Genomic DNA, 18,091 nt, shown 5'->3' on the forward strand with positions numbered 1-18,091 from the left:
AACAAAACCAACAGGATGCTGGATTGCATCAAGGACATCTCCAGCAGAGATAAAGAAGTCATTATTCCCCTCTATTCACTGCTTGTCAGGCTACACTCAGAACACTGTGTTCAGTTTTGGTTTCCACTGTGCTAAAAGAGAGGTGGACAGGCTGGAGAGAGTCCAGAGAAGGCCAAAGATGATCAAAGGACTGGGCAGCCTGTCAAATAAGGAAAGACTGAGAAAATTCAGCCTTGAGAAAAGAAGGATCAAGAGAGACCTACCATGTTCCAGTATTTAAAGAGTGGCTACTAGGAATATGGAGAGTCCCTTTTTACAAGGAGTCTTTTAACTGGAAAAGACAAGGAGTAATGGGTAAAAGTTACTCTTGGGGAGAATCCAACTGAACACAAGACAAAAAATTTCACAATGAGCCAGCCATTGGAATAATGTTTCCAAGAACTGGTGGACTCCCCAGCTCTGGACATTTAAGATTCAGCTGGAGAGTACTGGGTTATCTTGTCTAGATTATACTTTTGCCAAGAAAGATTGGACCAAATGATCTTTTTCTTTTTGGCTATTATTTTTCATTAAATCCCTCTCTGAAAAGTTACTTTGGGTTATAAGTTTGTTATACCAGCACAAAGGAATCTCACAAAAATCTTATAAAGTACTGAAGTACTGGTATGGAAGACCAACAATTGTTCTAGCAAACGGAAAGTGACTATTTAGAAATAGTCACTTTTCTTTCACATATCTCTGCACCATCAGCTATTTGAGTTTGAGAATTTCCAGAAGCATTCATACATTCACTCCAAGAGGTGACCATCCATTGAACTACTCTCTTCTATGTTTAAACCTGCTTCAAATTCTTTCTCTGATCTCTACTATTTGCTTTAACTGAAGTAAAATCAGCCTCTATTTAACAGAAAGAACATGGATCTCTAGCATGCTAAGCATTCAAGAGATGCTTGGTACCTTCCACTCTTCTTTAAATTAAATAAACACCATGCCTTTTGCAGTTTCTATCTTGTAGCTTTTTCATTTTCTTTGCTATTTCAGCAACTCTTATTTCCCTAAATCTCCCTCAACAAGTCCCTCCATTTTGCACCTTTCCTTAGAGGTGCACAAGCACAAAAGGAATCCCAGATGTCATGCCTGAAGCAGAACAGCACTTCCATAACTGTTTCTTCTGCTAATTCTTAGGCTTGAAACCTGCAGAAAGAATGCCTACTACATTGCAAACCAGAGAATCATGTTTGCACAAAATTAGCAAGAAGAAGTGCTCTTTTGAAAAGTACAGTCATCTTGTGTGTTTATGATAATCAAAAGACCCAATTCTGTAACTGGTTTTTGCACAGACAGATGAAACCATGATCTAATCAATGAAAGGTTCTTTCCACTGGCAGGTTGATATAACAGTGGGAAAGTTCCTGCTTTTACAACTTCCACTGTACAACACTGTGAACACATAGAACTATGTTCTCTAAAATTACCATGCACAAGCAGAAAAATTTTTAACAGTTTTAACCACGCAGTGCAGAATGCACAACACTGGCAAAAACCTACTTTGGCACTAAAGCCAAGAAGATGCAGGGAAAAAACCACACTGCTCTATGCCCAAAGCTTGTGCTGCATAGTTGATCTGTTAAAGTACAAGAGGTAAATATGAAAAATAATACACAAGATGAGAATCTTTTTTTCTTCTTCTTTTCTGTAGTGGCTACAACTGAAAAAAAAAAAAAAAAAAAAAAAAAACTAAAAAGGAAGAAAAAGCAGCTACTTCATACCAATAGAAAGTATTTCAGGGCCTAAAAACCAGCTCATCTTAGTGAAAATATTACCCCTGTAACACTGGCAAGGTCAGCATCAGCTTGGCTTATTTGTTGCCTAAGTCCCTGTTGTGCATGTTCAAAAATGTTTTAAGTTGTTTTGTTCATAAAGCAGCAGAGTTCACTTTGTTGTGCTGGATCACTCCTTTTTCTCTATATGCAGCTCCTCTCTTGCTCCCTATCTTTAGGCTTCTTGGGATTCAAAAGGAAGAAAGGAAGGAATGTGTTTTTCAAGATGAAACTCTGAATTCATTTTAAGTACTAAGATAAAATTCTACCTAAAAATCTCTGTGCAAACAGTTCTCAGGCAGAAAAAAGGATGGTTCTCTTTCTTACTGAAGCCAGCCACTTGACGGTGATATAGAAGATCTTTATCTTTCTTTCACAGAAGATGAAGATGCAGGTTCAAATCATTCTTTTGTGAAGACAAGAGGAGAAAATATAAGAAGGTGGCATAAAAATTAGAAGCATTTCTAAGGACAAGTCCTGTGGCAACAACCTAGACAGAAAGGACACAAAATGCAAGTTCTGCAAGAGCTTTTTAGTGTATGATTTAATATGAAATTCTGAAAAATGATTGGCAACATTAAAAGTTCCCTGAGAAAAAGTATGTTCTCCAAGTCTGTGAAACAAATGTGCCCTATTTCTTTCTCTCAGAGTATTCAAAATCTTGGAGTAAGAATTTCTTTTGTAATAGTTTCTCCCTCAGAAAGTCTTGTTTACTTTCTTCAGTTCAAGGTAATGAAATAAAAAGGCTGATTTAAAAGCTATGAAAGGAAAAAGTGCCAGCAGAGTAACAAAGACTACATAAAGCCAAACTAAGCAAAAAGGTCAGATTTCTCTCCTCCTCTTCCTTTCTTTCCATCTTTTTGGTATAAGGCTGAAGCAAATAAATTTAAGTGCATTTGCTGTAAAGTTGTGTCTACAGATTAGGGAATCCTTGCCATCAATCTGGAGAAATAGATGGACCACAGGTGGACTATAAAAGTGAGTAAAAAAACTGGCTAAACAGCAGGACTCAAAGGCTTGTGACAAGTGGCAGAAAGCCCAGTGGGCAGCATTTACAAGAAACTGGTACTGGGACCAATTCTGTTTGACATTTCTATTCATTAAAATGGATCCCAGGTGATGGGATGGAGTGTGCTGTCAAAAAGTTGGGAGGCAATTAAAAAAATAAAATTAAGGGCTGCAGTGGATACACTGCAACACAGAGAAACCTTAGGAGGCTGAAGAAATGGGCTGAAGGAAATCTTGTGAAATCCAGCAGAGGCAAATGCAAGTCCTACAGTGAAATTTTGGGTACTCTGGCATTAAAAAAAAATAATAAATAAAGGTACTTGCAGTGGCACCAAGATAGTCCAAAGCAAAGCACATGACATTCAACAAGAGGCTGAGACAATAGGGTTTGTTTAGTCTTTAGCAGGGAAGGATGGAGGAAATTACTGCCTTCTTCAATTACCTCCCCAAAGGATATAAAGAAGATGAAGCCATGATTCTTTGGACCTCTACAGTGACAGAACAAGAGGCAATGGACATGGGTTCATATGCAGAAAAATTTGTATAGATATAAGGGAGAAAAGTAAACCAAAAGATGGGTCAAACTGGAAGCTGGAACAATATTTGGAAACATACTTAACTACTTATGGAGAGATAACTCAAGCAGACAAAGGTCTAAACAGGTCTAGCTGGGCTCAATATGAGCAGGAAGACTAGATGATTTCTCTTCAACACTAAATTATTACATCATTCTGAATTAGTGATTAAAATTCATTTCTAACCATCTCAAATCATTAGTTGTAAAAATAAATGCTACAAAATATCTAAAGAAGAGAAATTAAATAGAAGCAAAACTTGTTCAACTCATGCCACCTTCCCTCTACACAGAAAATTGTCAATCAGAAAAAAAAAACACAGCTCTTTCCTACTAAAAGTTACTTGGTGAAATGAACATCTTTCCCTGTTGCATTGGATTAGTCTGAGTTTATAATAGGATATATGTTTGGAAAACATTCTTAGAGGTCACAGAAACAATCCACTTACTCCAAAGCAGAATCAATTTTACCCAGGTTATTCCTGACAAATGCTCATCCAACTCCTTAAAATCTGCAGTGTCAGAGCTTTCATTTCTTTCTCACAACAATGAATTCTTCTGCTCAACTAGCCTGAATCTTTTAGAAAAAAAAGACAATCTACCTTGCTGTATTTTAAGCTTATTATGAGTGCATTGCTGCTTTACTCACATAAACACGAAAAGTTCATTCTCTTCTTTTAAACTACATATTTTTATATATTTTAACCATTATTGTGTCTCCTTTTAGTCTTCATTTTTCTAAACTGCACCATTTTCTTTGGCCCCTCCTCTTACATTGTTTTTGGATGTCTATTCCTGTTCATTGTGTTGGTGTTCAGTCATAATGCATCCCATAAAGTTCTGTTGGGATGCTGGAAAAGGCCTGTTTATTTGGCTCCACAAATTCATGAAAATACCTGCCCCTTTGACTAACTATGAAATGTTTGTTCCAGATCCCATGGAGTGGGATTTGTTTTACATTACTGCAAAGAGAGTTCACCGAGATGAAGATCTGACACCAAATGACCACAGCAGTTCTCAGCACTCCTGCTCAGAACAAATGTAAACGATGCCTGTGCAGTGTTCCATGGCAAACTCATTAAGAAACATCATTACTGGAAAGATTCTCCACTCTGAGAAATGTCTGTGTATCCCAGCCAGAATCTGGCAGTGAAAATACTAGCGCAGATATAAATATTTTTTTAAATACTCATTTTTAAGATCACTTTACAACACTAAAAATGTCATTGTAAAAAAAAAAATTCTCCTTGTAATGCTTAATATATTAACATCTTACCTCATGCAGTTATTTTCTAATTATTACAGAGCTGAATACGTATCATGTAGAGGTTAGCAGAGATTAAACAGTACAGGTAAGACATACTTCTTTTTAAGTGTATTATTCTATTTCAGAAAACTTGGAATCAAAGCAAGGCCAAACACAAAACTTTCTTCAAAGTAGACTGCATTTTGATCAATATTACATGAATAATTTTCTTTTAAAGCAAGTAGCATCCAAGAGGAATGACGTTTGAACTCCAAGCTTGCCTGTTCTACACCCTGTGTAAAATAGATCTTACTTCTCTTGATGACAAGAGAACCAGAAAGGCAAACACAACACTGATACTGCAGCATTCTGACTCCAGACTCACAGCCACAGCACACAAGCTGGACCAATAAAAGCAGACCACACAAAATAAATAATTTGTAAAACCTTTTAGCCATTTTTAGAGGTCCTTTTAAGTATAAAGACCCACGTTCAGTAAATGTGAACTTCAGCTCCCCATATGCTAAATCCCACCACTTTGTTGTCTCATGGGGAAGATACGAAGATAAAGACCTAAATACCCAAATTTTTGGAGTTATGGGAGATGGATAAGCTCCTTAGCTAAAACAAGAACACTAACAGCTCTCCTTTGACTTGTGGTATTTTGAAAGATACAATGAATGCTGTTGTATATAAGAACTTCAATGAATGCAAGTAAGTCCTAAAAATCAAGTCTGTATCATTTGGGAAATATTATACATGGCTAAAACACTTCTTTGCATTTTGAAGGGCTGAAAACTTGCATGTGGACAGTTCCAGCAGAAAAAAAAAAAAAGTCCTTTTACTTGATTTCTTCTTATCTAATGTGTACTCAGAACACATCTTCCTGTGCAGCTGGAGGCTTTGTTACAGACAGGACACTGCTTGGTGTAGCCAGTGTTTATTGAATAACTTTTTTTTTTTCTTTAAGATAATTTTGGAAAATTTCCCAGAAAATACATCTGCCCCTATTACTTGCACCTTGGACTGTAAGACCAGCCAGGGAGGTAGTGAGGAGAACTGCATTTATTAGCAATGAATAAACTGATCAATCTTGTTCTGGATTAACAGTGGGAGATCCCAGACGCACCGAGAAGTATCTGTCTGCTGACTGACACATACAAGCTGGCACATTTTTGTGTCAAAAATGTACACAGCTGCATGCACATTAAAGCTGTTCCATCCATAAAGAACAACTGCCAACTGCTTGTCTTCAGAAATGGGTAATAAGAGAGGGTCTCAACAGCAAAACAACCGCAGACTGAGGTTAAACAATATTTTTCATCCCCTTAAGTGTCTGTCTTTCTAAATTCTCCTGGATATGCTACCATTTTCCTCTCCATCATGTTTTGGAAGAAGGACAGATGAGGTCCTTAGAAAAAACCCAGATTTATATTTCTCAAAATCTTTATTGAGTTGCCAAACCCGAACTACACATTTTTAGGTACCAAACATGGACTGATTTAATCTGATTGTCAGTCATCACTAGCAGATGTCTGGACAAACTGCATAGTGTGTTTCAGTTCTAGGCTGTCTCCAAATACTCCAACTAATAGCTGGTAGAAGAGAAAGAACACAATCCAAAGCTATGATAAATTATATTTATCCATACAGTGCTATCAGCCATCAGCTGCCAATATGAAGGGAGCTTTATTTTAACATCTCCCAATCTGCCTGTCCAAACTCTCAAATCATCTCAGCCATCACAATAAACTTTACTCAAGGCATCAGCTTATAGAGCAGAACTAAACCCCAGAGTGAATCGACACCTGGGTAGATTGGTGTTGGGCTTGCTTGGCTCCAAACAGCCACAACTAACATCAGAAGAAACACCAAAGTGGTGTTTTGGTTTTTTTTTAAATACATAGTAAAGGGTGCAAACTGATGTCAGAAAAACAATTGAGCAATTTGGATGAGGAAAAGAGTCCAACAGCTGTTTCTACAGATTCCTGCACAGAGACAGGTTGTGCCAGTCAACACAGTGTCAATATTTAATGAACACATTATCACTTGTTATTATTATTTATCAGTCAAGTAAGCACCTCGCTAGAAAAAAAACGTGAAGTCATCTTCATTTTTTTAAATCAGATTCACCAAGTAGCCATAGAGAGGCAAGAAGCTGATTTCTGTTTTAAACAAAATATTAATTTGCCCATACACAAGTGCTCAAACATCCTTCCTAGAATTACCTGTGGTGACCCTGAAGACAAGGAATGTCAGCTGAGTGCTCTTCAAGGCTCCAGCGTTCCTTTTTGTGTCAACAGTGCTGCACAGTTTTTGCAGGCCTCCTCTCTCTTAAACAAGGCTTAGTACCAGGTTGTGTCACTGCCACTGGTGTGGCACCTGCACCATCAGTGTGCTAGTTAATGCCTGCTCCTACAGTTACCTAGATTCCTTTTGGATTTCCCCTTCCTGCTGTCATTTTCATGACCTGAGATAAATATACACACACACATCTTTTATACATCTTTTCTTTAAGTTTCCAGCTCTGCTGTTGCTTCTTTTCAACACCCATAGTTCATTCACTTACAGACCACTGCAACATCTCAAACATGCAATCAGGAAACCTGGTAGACAGAGCTTTTTGAGCAAAGAGCCTTTATGCAGCCCCAAGAATCCTCAAAAAGACACCAAATAAAACACATCTTAGCACTCACAGCAAATTAATTAAAAAGATTTTAATCCCAGAAGAATAAATAAAAGCTTATATTTACAACTTAGAAACAAGTCAAATATGCAGCAACATTCACTGTCATGTACATCTCTCTGTCCAAACATAAGGTGATAAAAATCCCACATGTCCAATGATTTTTTTCAGGCTTTTTAAGTGAGAATCAAAATAGCCCATACATCACGAATCATTACAGTAATTTAATAAAGTAGAACCTTCCTACTTTAACGTAAAAGTTTTATACAACATGATACTAAATTGTAAAACAAAATCAGAGTACAATTGGCATATTTTCTAAGTAATTTAAACTCATTTACCTGTAAAGTAGGTATTGGTGGGGAGAGTGGAACTGGGAAATTTGTAATACCCATTTCCTGGGAAACGGATCCCTTTTGCCACTTCTATATTCATTGTGGCTAAAGATGAATCCATCCTTTCCACCTGGTAGATGGGAGAAGGCCCATTAAGCTCATCAGGTTCATTCCAAATTATCTTTACTGTTGTGCTGTTTATTCCTTCAACACGAGGGGCACTAAGTTTTCTTGGAGCTGTGGATAAAAAAAGTTATCTAGGTATCATTGTCCATAACACTTGGGCAATTATTTATTGCACATAACATAATCTTTGCAAAACATCCTGCTTGATTTTCTGATCTTAAGAATAAACACAGATATCCATAGAAGCTTTATTAGTAGAGGAAAAAAGCATCAAAATATTCTTAATCTTTGAGACATTTACTTTCATTTGCACAAGAAATACTTTATTTGTTTCTTCAGGCTTTAGACAAATGTCTCTATAATTATATCTAAAATATTTTTGTATTAATAATCTTTGAGAATATTAATCAACATCTTCATGAAAAGTATATTTGGATTCTTTCCTTCCCTGATGGGCCTCTCACACTGAACTCCCTGTGTGTATCTTTATGACTTTCACAAGTGGATGTGAATGAAAACCCAAAGGAAAATTGGAACAGCTAGAACTCTTGCTACATCTCAGCATGGTACATGTCAACAGGGGTCTCTTGTCACTGGACTTATCCTCACCAAGAGGAGTAGTACAGTTCTCTGTCCACAGTGCTGCAGGCCCATCCAGCTGTTCTCATGATGTGCACACCAGACAGCAGCTTGTGTTCAGACAATTACTCACTTCAAGGAAACAACCCTCCCTAATTTTTCTCCACCAATTCTGGCGCACACCAGAACTCCAAACAAGACTGTTTCCACAAAGGTAGCAACATATGAGAGTTTTACATTACAGGATGATCCTCCTACTGTTAAGCCAAATACTTTCATATTCTTTTAAACACTATGATAGCATTGGCTACTCCATAGCTGAGTTATTAACTAAACTTATTCCATTTTTAAATAAAATACTGTACAGTAATCTGCTGGAGGGCAGTAGGACCTGTTTGGATAACGACATGATCCTACAAGTGGAAAGAAATGGACAATCTCTGAAACAATAGAAGACATCATCTGGAGAAGTATGAGAACAGTTTGCTATGTACAGAATCTGTAAACATCTTATCTTGCTTTTTTCCTCACCCTTCTCTCCCTGGTAAAGAGAAGGATTTAACAACAGGAACTTCATTTGTGCCCAGGAAGCGAAATACAGTGACAACTTGTAAAAATTACTTGCTCCCATAATGACACAGTAAAGAGCAATAAACGCCTTTCAAGAACAATAAAATCTGAATTAAAATATGGGCCTTCAAAATCTGACATATTACTTCACAGCCCAGCATTGTACATAGCATGAGTTCTTTAGAGAAGGAGATATTGCTTCATTTGAAATGAATTAATAACATCCTTTTAAACATTCCTGCATTTCCAAGATCATTAACATATTTTTCATTTTCCTATTTGCCAGTAGTATATTACTTCTTTCTTTTTTCTTTTTCTTTGTCCCCCACACCCCATAACTTGATAGATTCTTCTTGGAGAAAGCAGGGAGTGGGGGTACTGGGAAACTGCCAAAGGCACTATGTGCTGTAAATTCCAGCTTAGGTATCATTTATGACTTCACAATCTAATTAGTAACTCACGCGATGGTAGAAATTTACAATGTCAAAATTGAAGTAATGCAGTGTGAGGTCATAAGCTTCCCTGCATAAGTAGGGCACAGCACTAATGAATTGTGGTATTAATGCACAAGTTTAAATAGAAAACATGGCTTAACAATCAAAATTTCACCTCTGAGGGAACCAGCCTACGTCAGCATTTTAAATGCAAACTGAAGAGGTTGAGCCCTCCAGTTGAGATTACTGATGGCAAACAGAAATGCTAAAATTCATTATTTTTAAGATGCATACAGCTGACCAGCACTCATGACAATAACTACATCTTCCTTTAAAGTCTAGTATTAATAAATGGCGGTTACTTGGACCATAATTATGGCATCTCTGATACCCAAACCTGAAGCTTTTATGGGCCTTATGCAATTAACTACTTAAATGCATCGTAACACTTGCTTCTCTGACAGGGAAGTATTGATTTTTTAATCATTTTCAAGTCTCCTCTAGCACAAATAAATGTACTACAGTTACAGTTAATGCACTGTGTACACGCATTAAACACTGGCATGACACAATTTATTATTTTGTGATATATGGAACACAAGACTACCCTTTCAGAAAGTAACATCCTTGCTATAGCACTAGTATTTAAACTACAGTCTCCTTGATGCTTCAGAATTCATGTGCATCAAGACAGCAGCAAACTGTACAGAACAGATTACAAAAGTATTTAAAAACAAAAAAAACAAAAAAACTGAAATAGAAAATCCAACTGCACACAAACACAGAAGGTCTTGAAATAAATCTGTAGCACTAGCCCAGCAGGGTACTAAATGCTGAAATTAAAAATATTCAACACTAAAAGATACAGTATATATTTTCCTAAAGGTGTCACTGTGGTACCTGTAGCTACTTTCTGAAAGATGAATCGAGTATAATTTTATCTATTTAATTTTTTTAGCCACGTTCAGTTAAGACACATCTGTCAAAATAATGAGCGTACTGCATTTTAGTGGATTCAAAGTCACATTTTTGTGTATTTTAATTATGTAGTTTTAATGTCTTGCTATATAATACATATTTAATATATTATAAGGCTAAAACAGTATTTAAAAGCTCATGATTGCTGCATGCCATTGTGTAGCAGAGGGCACAGAAAAGACCAATAAAGACAGATGGTCCATACAGCTTATGTTGAAGTCATATATCTAAATATAGATGTTGCTACACAGGTCATTACAAATAAGCCTTTCCCATGTGTTTATGCACACACATGTACACAAAAATGAAGTTGGTAAGTAAAGAGCAGTTAATTTTGTTTTGTTTGAAATAATATCATTTTAGTTTTAGGCTCGAAGACAGATGCCAGCGTTTCGCTCTGAACAGATGGTAATTCCATCTAATAGTGCATCTCTGTATTAGTAAGGTCTGTTGTGTATACAAACAGTAATAAACACTAGGTAAGGATCAAAATAAATTTTAATTGTTGACATTAAATTCTGGCAGCCATGGTTCTAAGGATACAATACTCCTTTCTCAAGTCTGTCAGGTTTACTAATACAACTGCTAAAGCTTTTCTATACTCTGCCAGATTCTTGTCCCAGGAATAACATATTTACACTGTGGCTAAATTTTACAGGCTTACATATGTTTGAGTAATTTCTGCTCAGCTTACTGTAGGTAGTTATTTGTGTACTCTTCCACTGAAAGACCCAAGTAGACACTGAATGGTTCAGGAAGGTAACAGCAATTAAAAGTATACAGTTTTTAAGGATTTTTAAGTTGAATCCCAAATGCATACAAAATAAAAGAGAAAAAAATGCCAAATTCGAGGACAAAAAGTTACAGAAAATATCTTTTTCTTTACATATTGGGGTTTACCTTGCAGGTAAAATTACACACTTCACTAAGGGTCACATATTTCATCTTTGATTCAGTAATTAGTCCAGAGGACCTCGAGTTTGACATTGCATTTCAGCTATGTTCTCTTTTTCTGCACTTCACAATTGTATCAGTCTTTTCAACAGTAAATGAGTCAAGCAATATTCTGACAACGTTTTGAGTTTTAAGAGATTCTTTAGAGTCCATTTTGGACTTCCCAAAAAAAGAATAAAACCACCCACAATGTACATCAAAAGAAAATTTAGTAACATTGATATGTTGCAATCATATTTCTTTTAAAATAGATGTAATCCAGTGTATTTTTAAAAAAATCATGAAAAATATATTGCTTCCACCATATGGGACAACCAACGACTCACCAACCGATTTAAGATGCAGCATATTGAGCTGACCATATGTTACAGTGCTGTTGAATGGCTGAGTGATTCATGCCCGTCACATTCTAGTATATCAATTAAAGCTCCTTGAAGTCTGCATGATTTGTGTCTCTGTTATTAAACCCTGCTAATTCATCCCACTTACACATCTGTTATAAATCTCTAGGAGTGCTGCATGATTCATGGCAATCTGTGAGCATGGTACAGCAAATTCTTCTCCTTGTAATTAACAGTAAATTGTTTTACTGCCATGCAATGAATTTTTCAGTTATATTGCAAATGAACTCCTAAATGCACGGTTCTTTCTTAAGAACTGACTTATATTATTAGGCAATTAAAAAGTATTGCTTTGAACCAAAAGCTTTTAATCAAGAGGAATGCAACTTAAACATAGCTTAAAAATGTTGCAAATTTGACAGAGAGGGAAAAAGAACAAACTGAGCTGTTTTGAGCTATTTTCTGACATAATATGTGGTTGGTAGGGGAGAAGAAACAAATAACTTTTAATTCCCTAATGATTCCCTGAAACTCAAAGAGCAGTTTAACTATGGCTTGAACACTTAGCAAGACAAGTTTGAGCAGATTCTATTTATCTCAGAAGTTACTTAAGTCATCTGTCATTACGAAATTTCTCAGATTACTTTACAGTTTTCTAATTGTAAAACAGCGTCTTTATTCTTGGAATAAATAATTGGATAATTAGCCAAGCTGAATCATCAGAGGATTCCAGTGCTGCTCAAGTGTTCTTGTCAAAGGTGAAGCAAATTCATTTCAGCTTTGCCTCTGTAGCTTTCTGAAGAGGCTTTGATTTTTTTCCTGCTACATTCTTGGCAGCAGCCTCAAATTCATGAGTCCATACATCAAGTCAGTAGTTTAACAACAAATGAAATTAAATTCAAAGAAGGGAAACTAATTGAAGGACAGCAACAAAAGTGTTTGGTAATGTGCTTTTTAATATGGCATGCCACATTTGCATGATAATTTTTCCTTTTTAGCATGGAGCAGAAAGTGACTAGCTTAATGAGGGATTATTCAAGACAGGAATGAACAAAATGCATTCATAACTAAGAACAAAGATTGTATTATGAAACGGAAACAGGCAACTGCCGAGAAGTAACTGGATGATTGGTTTATGCATTATGAATAAAAAGGTAGAAAAATATTTATATTAGTATTCACTAATGACTATATATACAAGATTGTTGTAATTAAAATTATAAATTAACATATTAAGAGTGCTTGTTTAATCACTTTGGGTCCTATTCACAATGAAGAGAATTATGTACATGCATGCAAAACAACCTGTGTTTCCAGGCCAGCAGCAAATGGCCCTCGTATTTCTCTTCTGTAACAAAGGAAACTATACATTTCTTACTACCTCTTTAATGGGTATTGGTGATTTTAAAATTGAGGCATAGCCTTTTGTAGAAAAGCCATCTATGACAGACATAAACAAATGAGGCTTTTGAAAAGGGTCTGCACCGGACCTTATTCATGAATGGAAAAAAATGGGAAAAAATGGACAAATTACTCAAATTAAAAGGGTAATCAAAAAGAAAACAACAAGGAGTGTAAGACAGCCCAGAATTACCCCAGCAAACCCAGAGGCAACTCCAAAGCCCTGACTACAACTGGTTGAGAAGTCTGCCAAGAAGCCAGATGCAGCTGGTGCTGGAAGAATATCTCCTACAAATTAGCTTCTGAACCCTGTAATTGTCATCAAAAGCAAAAGATCAGGAATACAATGTGCTGGGGTAAATGGCAGCAATCACAAAGCAAATACTTTGCTACATCTTAAAAAGTGCTTTTTAAACGAATTAAAAAAAAAAATAAGGGCAAAGGAAAGGCGAACTTAATTACAAGAAATAAGCTTAGTCACACAGCAGCTAATGACACATAGCTGTATAGATTGTTTAAGGCAACCTTTGGCTATATGATTTGAGATCAGTAGTGTAAGCAATTGTACTGGTCCAAGCATTCACATGGCTAATTTCATCCTGCTGAAATGACAGAAAATGATGGGAATTAAATGGCACTTCTCTGCCTCACTGAAAAATCTTGAAAACATGCATGTTTTGTATTGGTAATTCACAATTTCATGCAGACACACTGTCACAAAAAAAAAAACTTTCAAACGACCAGATCTGTCAATGGTACCAGCTAGTAGACTTCTATAGGTACCAGTTCAGAATCCTACAGGAGAGAAAACCATGCAATAAAAAGTGCTTTTGAAATTAAAAAAAAAAAAAATTGCCTAAGACTTAATAAAACCAAAAGGCTGAATGCCGTCATCAAAAGTAAATACGAATTTGAACATGGCAGAACCCAAAGAGAAGAATATGTATTGAGATGAAAAATGTATAATTACTGCTCTCAGTTACATACATGTAGATCCACTTGATGAACTTGATATAGCACAGACAAAAACAAAGCTCAGATTGGATTTCCAATTTTCAAATAAAGTATCAACAATGAACTTTTGCCTCATCTATCAGCCAAGGATTTCAGTAGCATGAGCACAATATTGCAGTGCATAAAAGTATTTCAAATACTGTAAGGATTGTAGAAGCTGCAGTACCTTAGTTTACCATTTAAAAGACTGATTAAAAAGTATGAAACACTTCTCAATTAATTGCCTATTTAAAAATCTGCTATGCATATATTTGTATCTGAACAGACCAAATCGAGGTTCTCTTTCTGTCCACTCACCTCTGAGTAACAGGGACGGGTAATTCTCTTCTATTACCTTCCTATGCTTGTTTTGATCTTTCATTCCAATACTGCATTTACTCTAACATTGATCTTCTAACAGTTTTTACCATTTCTGGAGCATCAGGCTTAACTGTTCTTTTATTTAGCTCACCCTTCTGGCTTTATATGCATTTGCAACACTCAGCCTTTTTATAAAACAGCTCCATTCTAAGCAATTTTATTTTGTTTTTTTACACTCTCTCCTCCCTTTCTCCTGACTTGTCCTCTTTATTACCATTTACAAACATAGTGGGTGTATGTACTGATGAGGAGGAGTGATTTTGCCAGTCTGACTGACACAAGGACATATGGCCAATTCAAGTTTTCTTCCACTCTATGCCTACAAAGCTGCACACAAGATATTCCCAATGCAGATGCCCATACTGAACCAAGTTAGAATGAATCCACTCATTAAGTTTGCTTCTGGATTTTAACCAGTCATAGACCAAGAAACTTCTTACTGAAAAATCAGCAGACTCTTCCTGATGCTTCTGCCCCCTTGGGTGCTATCCTTAAATTCTGCTCCTGCAGGAAATAGTCTCTTTTCTTTGTCTTTTCAATCTTATCTCAAAACCCCTTACTTTTCTCCCTCAACATTTTTGTTTCTAGTGATTTTGTGCCCTTGTTTCTGCCTTTGTTTTCATTTTCTGTATTGCAAGGTATTAAGGAAAAAAAAAAAACTAAAAAAACCCCACAAGTTTTCAGAGAAAAAGATTAGGTTTTAAAGAGTATCTTTTTTACAACTAGGCTTCAAACCACCCTAACAAATCTTAACAAAGATCTTAACAAAGCTTAAAAATTACTTGAGACTTCTAGTGGCAAATTTCAGAAGCCACTGGCAGTTTCCAAAAGAAGTCCCTTGCTAATACACATGCTGAAATTCCAGCCATCAAGATACCCATTGTTTGAAATGGTCCATGTGGTGAACCTGTATACTCCATACATTGAAGGGAAATGGACATGCTTTTCCATTATTGTTCTCCTCCTCCTCCTGAGGATCAAAGGAGAGGAATTAGTCTAATTTAGTATAACCTCTAGCCCAACTTGAAACACAATTCAGAGCTGGATTGTGTTATGATGCAAGGGGACCATCATGCTGGAACACATTTCAGTCAAGTCTTCCTCCAAAAACTGCCTTTGCCAGGGCATGGAAGGGGACTGGCATCCAGCCAGGAAAGCTGTCTCTTTGCCAGAGAGACATTCCTCCACAAAAAAAGAACTCTCCAACAGTCCTAGAAAGACAATTTTAATTTCATTTTGCACTTTCCAATGACAAAAAAAAGAAAGGATAGAAATGGACTAAGATTTGATTATCTATTTTTACAAATCCTGGGGATTGTTTCAAGTTTTAACTCCCTTTGATTGTTATCACATAAGTGGTGCTTCTTCTAAACTGTCTTTGGAAACACAATTTTATAGAACCTCACGGAACAAAACAGGCAGGCACACACACACAAAGAAAAAGAAATAAAAACCAAACCTCACACAAACAAACAAACAAACAAAAAAAACACATACAAAAAATTTGACCTGTGGAAGACAAAACTGCATGCAAAACATGTGTTTTGCATTTTTCAGTTTGTCAAAATTTAAGACATTGCAATAACATGCTTTAAAAACATAAAAGGAACACAATACAGCACTGACTCTTTTCTTTCAAGGCTTACAACAGCAAGTAGAAAAAGGCTTCACTGCAAAACAGCTAATAAATGGGGACATGCCTGCTATGCTATTTTGTATTCTCCTGTCTTCTCTAATGTGATAGGTCTCTGAGTATTAACACAACCAGGGAGGAGATGGTCATAAACAAGCTGTCAAGCATAACTAAGCTATTGTTCCTGAATCTTTTAATAAATGTATAAATGCAAAGTTGGATCATTTGTAGTAATAAGGTGTGCTGTTTAGGCAATATTTGTTTCCATGGTTATCAGCACAGACTGGAACATCATTCCTCATGGCTGCATAGAAAGGGATAAAGTCATACTTATATAAGTAGGAGGCTCTGTATATGGCCAGCCTTCCACTTGAAAATAAATGGAAAGGCAATGAAATAAACAGACATAAACTGAGGACAGACTGGAGGCAATATCCCAACACCTTAAATTTCATTTCAGCAGAAAATTTCAGATGCTTTCCTATGTGAGAAAAAATTACATAAGAGAGGTAATTGTAATTGTAGTGGTAATCATCACAACATCCATATGACAACACCACTAATTGCTTAATGTTTTTAGTTCTAATTGTTCTACATTTTTAGTTAAGCATTTTAGCTAATACTGTGAAATGAATTAACATGTTTTAAATGCATACACAAATGGAAACCACAATGTTAAGTGATCAGCTCTCTCCAGATGACCACCAGTATGTTACATAGCATCAGTATGAGCTTGTATTTATAATATTAAAGAACCATACTGACTACCTCATACTGACTTATACAGCTGATATTCCTAACAATTTCACTCTTAAAACCATCTTGAACCCCTGATGTTCAAGAAATGAGTTTATGCCAGTCCTTTCTTCAAAGTAGATACAGGCTTTCTCCATCTCTGCTCTGGACTGATGTGTACTTTCCCCTAAATTTGTAGACAGTACCTTTGAAGTCCTGACAATGCTACCGAAATTAAATTGGACTGAAAAAAGTATTAAGGTGCACAGGAACATATATGCAATTTCTTTAGCACTGTTCTCATAGATATGCAAATACATATCTACAAAGCAAAATCTCAAATCTCAGGGGCTAAATAAACAAACATTTTTTAAAAAGCAGATCCAAACCATGTATGTTGCTTCTGATTTAGATACACAAATACACTATGTACTTTTGTTGCTGTTAAATCCATGCAACTCCTCCTGCATGTGTAAAGCAAGGCATTGGCACAGCTGGAGCATTTTACATTTCTTGTTATGCATACATACACTGAAAACCCCCAACAACAAATTAACAGCAACTTAGCATCATGAATGAATGACTGAATGCAGCACATTTATGCACCTTCCATTTAAACAAACATGAACAAAAACTATGCACATCATAACTTGCAACTGAGAGAGCAGTACACAAATCCTACTGCCATAGCAGAGTATTTTAAACCTCCACTGAAAACATTTTGGGTTTAATCTGTCAAAACAAACAAATAATAATTAAGCAAGTCACTTTGTATTAATAGAACACCTACCCCTGCCACTGTGCATCAAACTAGGACCATCATCACGGTATTCATTAGTAAACCATGTGTCAGCTTTGCACTTTGCTACAGATTGTTTCCTTACCAGCTGCCAAGGTTTGCCCCATGCCTGGCTCACTGGTTACACAACCAATTTGATTGCAGAGAGTAACAGTAAAGTTGTACGTCCTGTAAGGTTTTAATCCCGTCGCTATGTAGGAGAGCTCGTCAGCCTCGGCTATATGCAAAACCTGCAAAGCAAACAGATTGGAAGACAACAGTTGGTTAATAATATTTTCATTCCTGTCATTTGATGACCTGATCACTAGCAAGAAACTTGTCTCTGAACTTGCAGATTCTTTCTCTCAGACATGAGAAAGCTTGAATAGACCAACTGAGGGAGAGGATTATTTTGGAGAGTCTGAACAAGCTGGGATTTAGGTGATAATACTTCCCATCACACTGTTTTATGAGGTAATAAGCCAGTTCCTGAGTGGATAAATGAGGAAACAAAGTTAT

The 18,091-nt window shown here is 36.3% G+C and overlaps 1 protein-coding gene across 1 annotated transcript in view; it reads right to left on the reverse strand.

Annotated features, from left to right (window-relative positions):
* USH2A (usherin) overlaps positions 1 to 18,091 on the reverse strand; it is a 365,445-nt gene that overhangs the window by 259,002 nt on the left and 88,352 nt on the right. Inside the window, exons 20-21 of the mRNA XM_056487445.1 lie at positions 17,679 to 17,823; positions 7,676 to 7,906 (exon numbers count right to left, since the gene is read on the reverse strand). Coding sequence (XP_056343420.1) covers positions 7,676 to 7,906; positions 17,679 to 17,823 — 376 coding nt within the window. The remainder of the gene's footprint in view (positions 1 to 7,675; positions 7,907 to 17,678; positions 17,824 to 18,091) is intronic.

The sequence above is a fragment of the Oenanthe melanoleuca genome, chromosome 3, assembly GCF_029582105.1.
Source record: "Oenanthe melanoleuca isolate GR-GAL-2019-014 chromosome 3, OMel1.0, whole genome shotgun sequence".
NCBI classification, from domain to species: Eukaryota; Metazoa; Chordata; class Aves; order Passeriformes; family Muscicapidae; genus Oenanthe; species Oenanthe melanoleuca.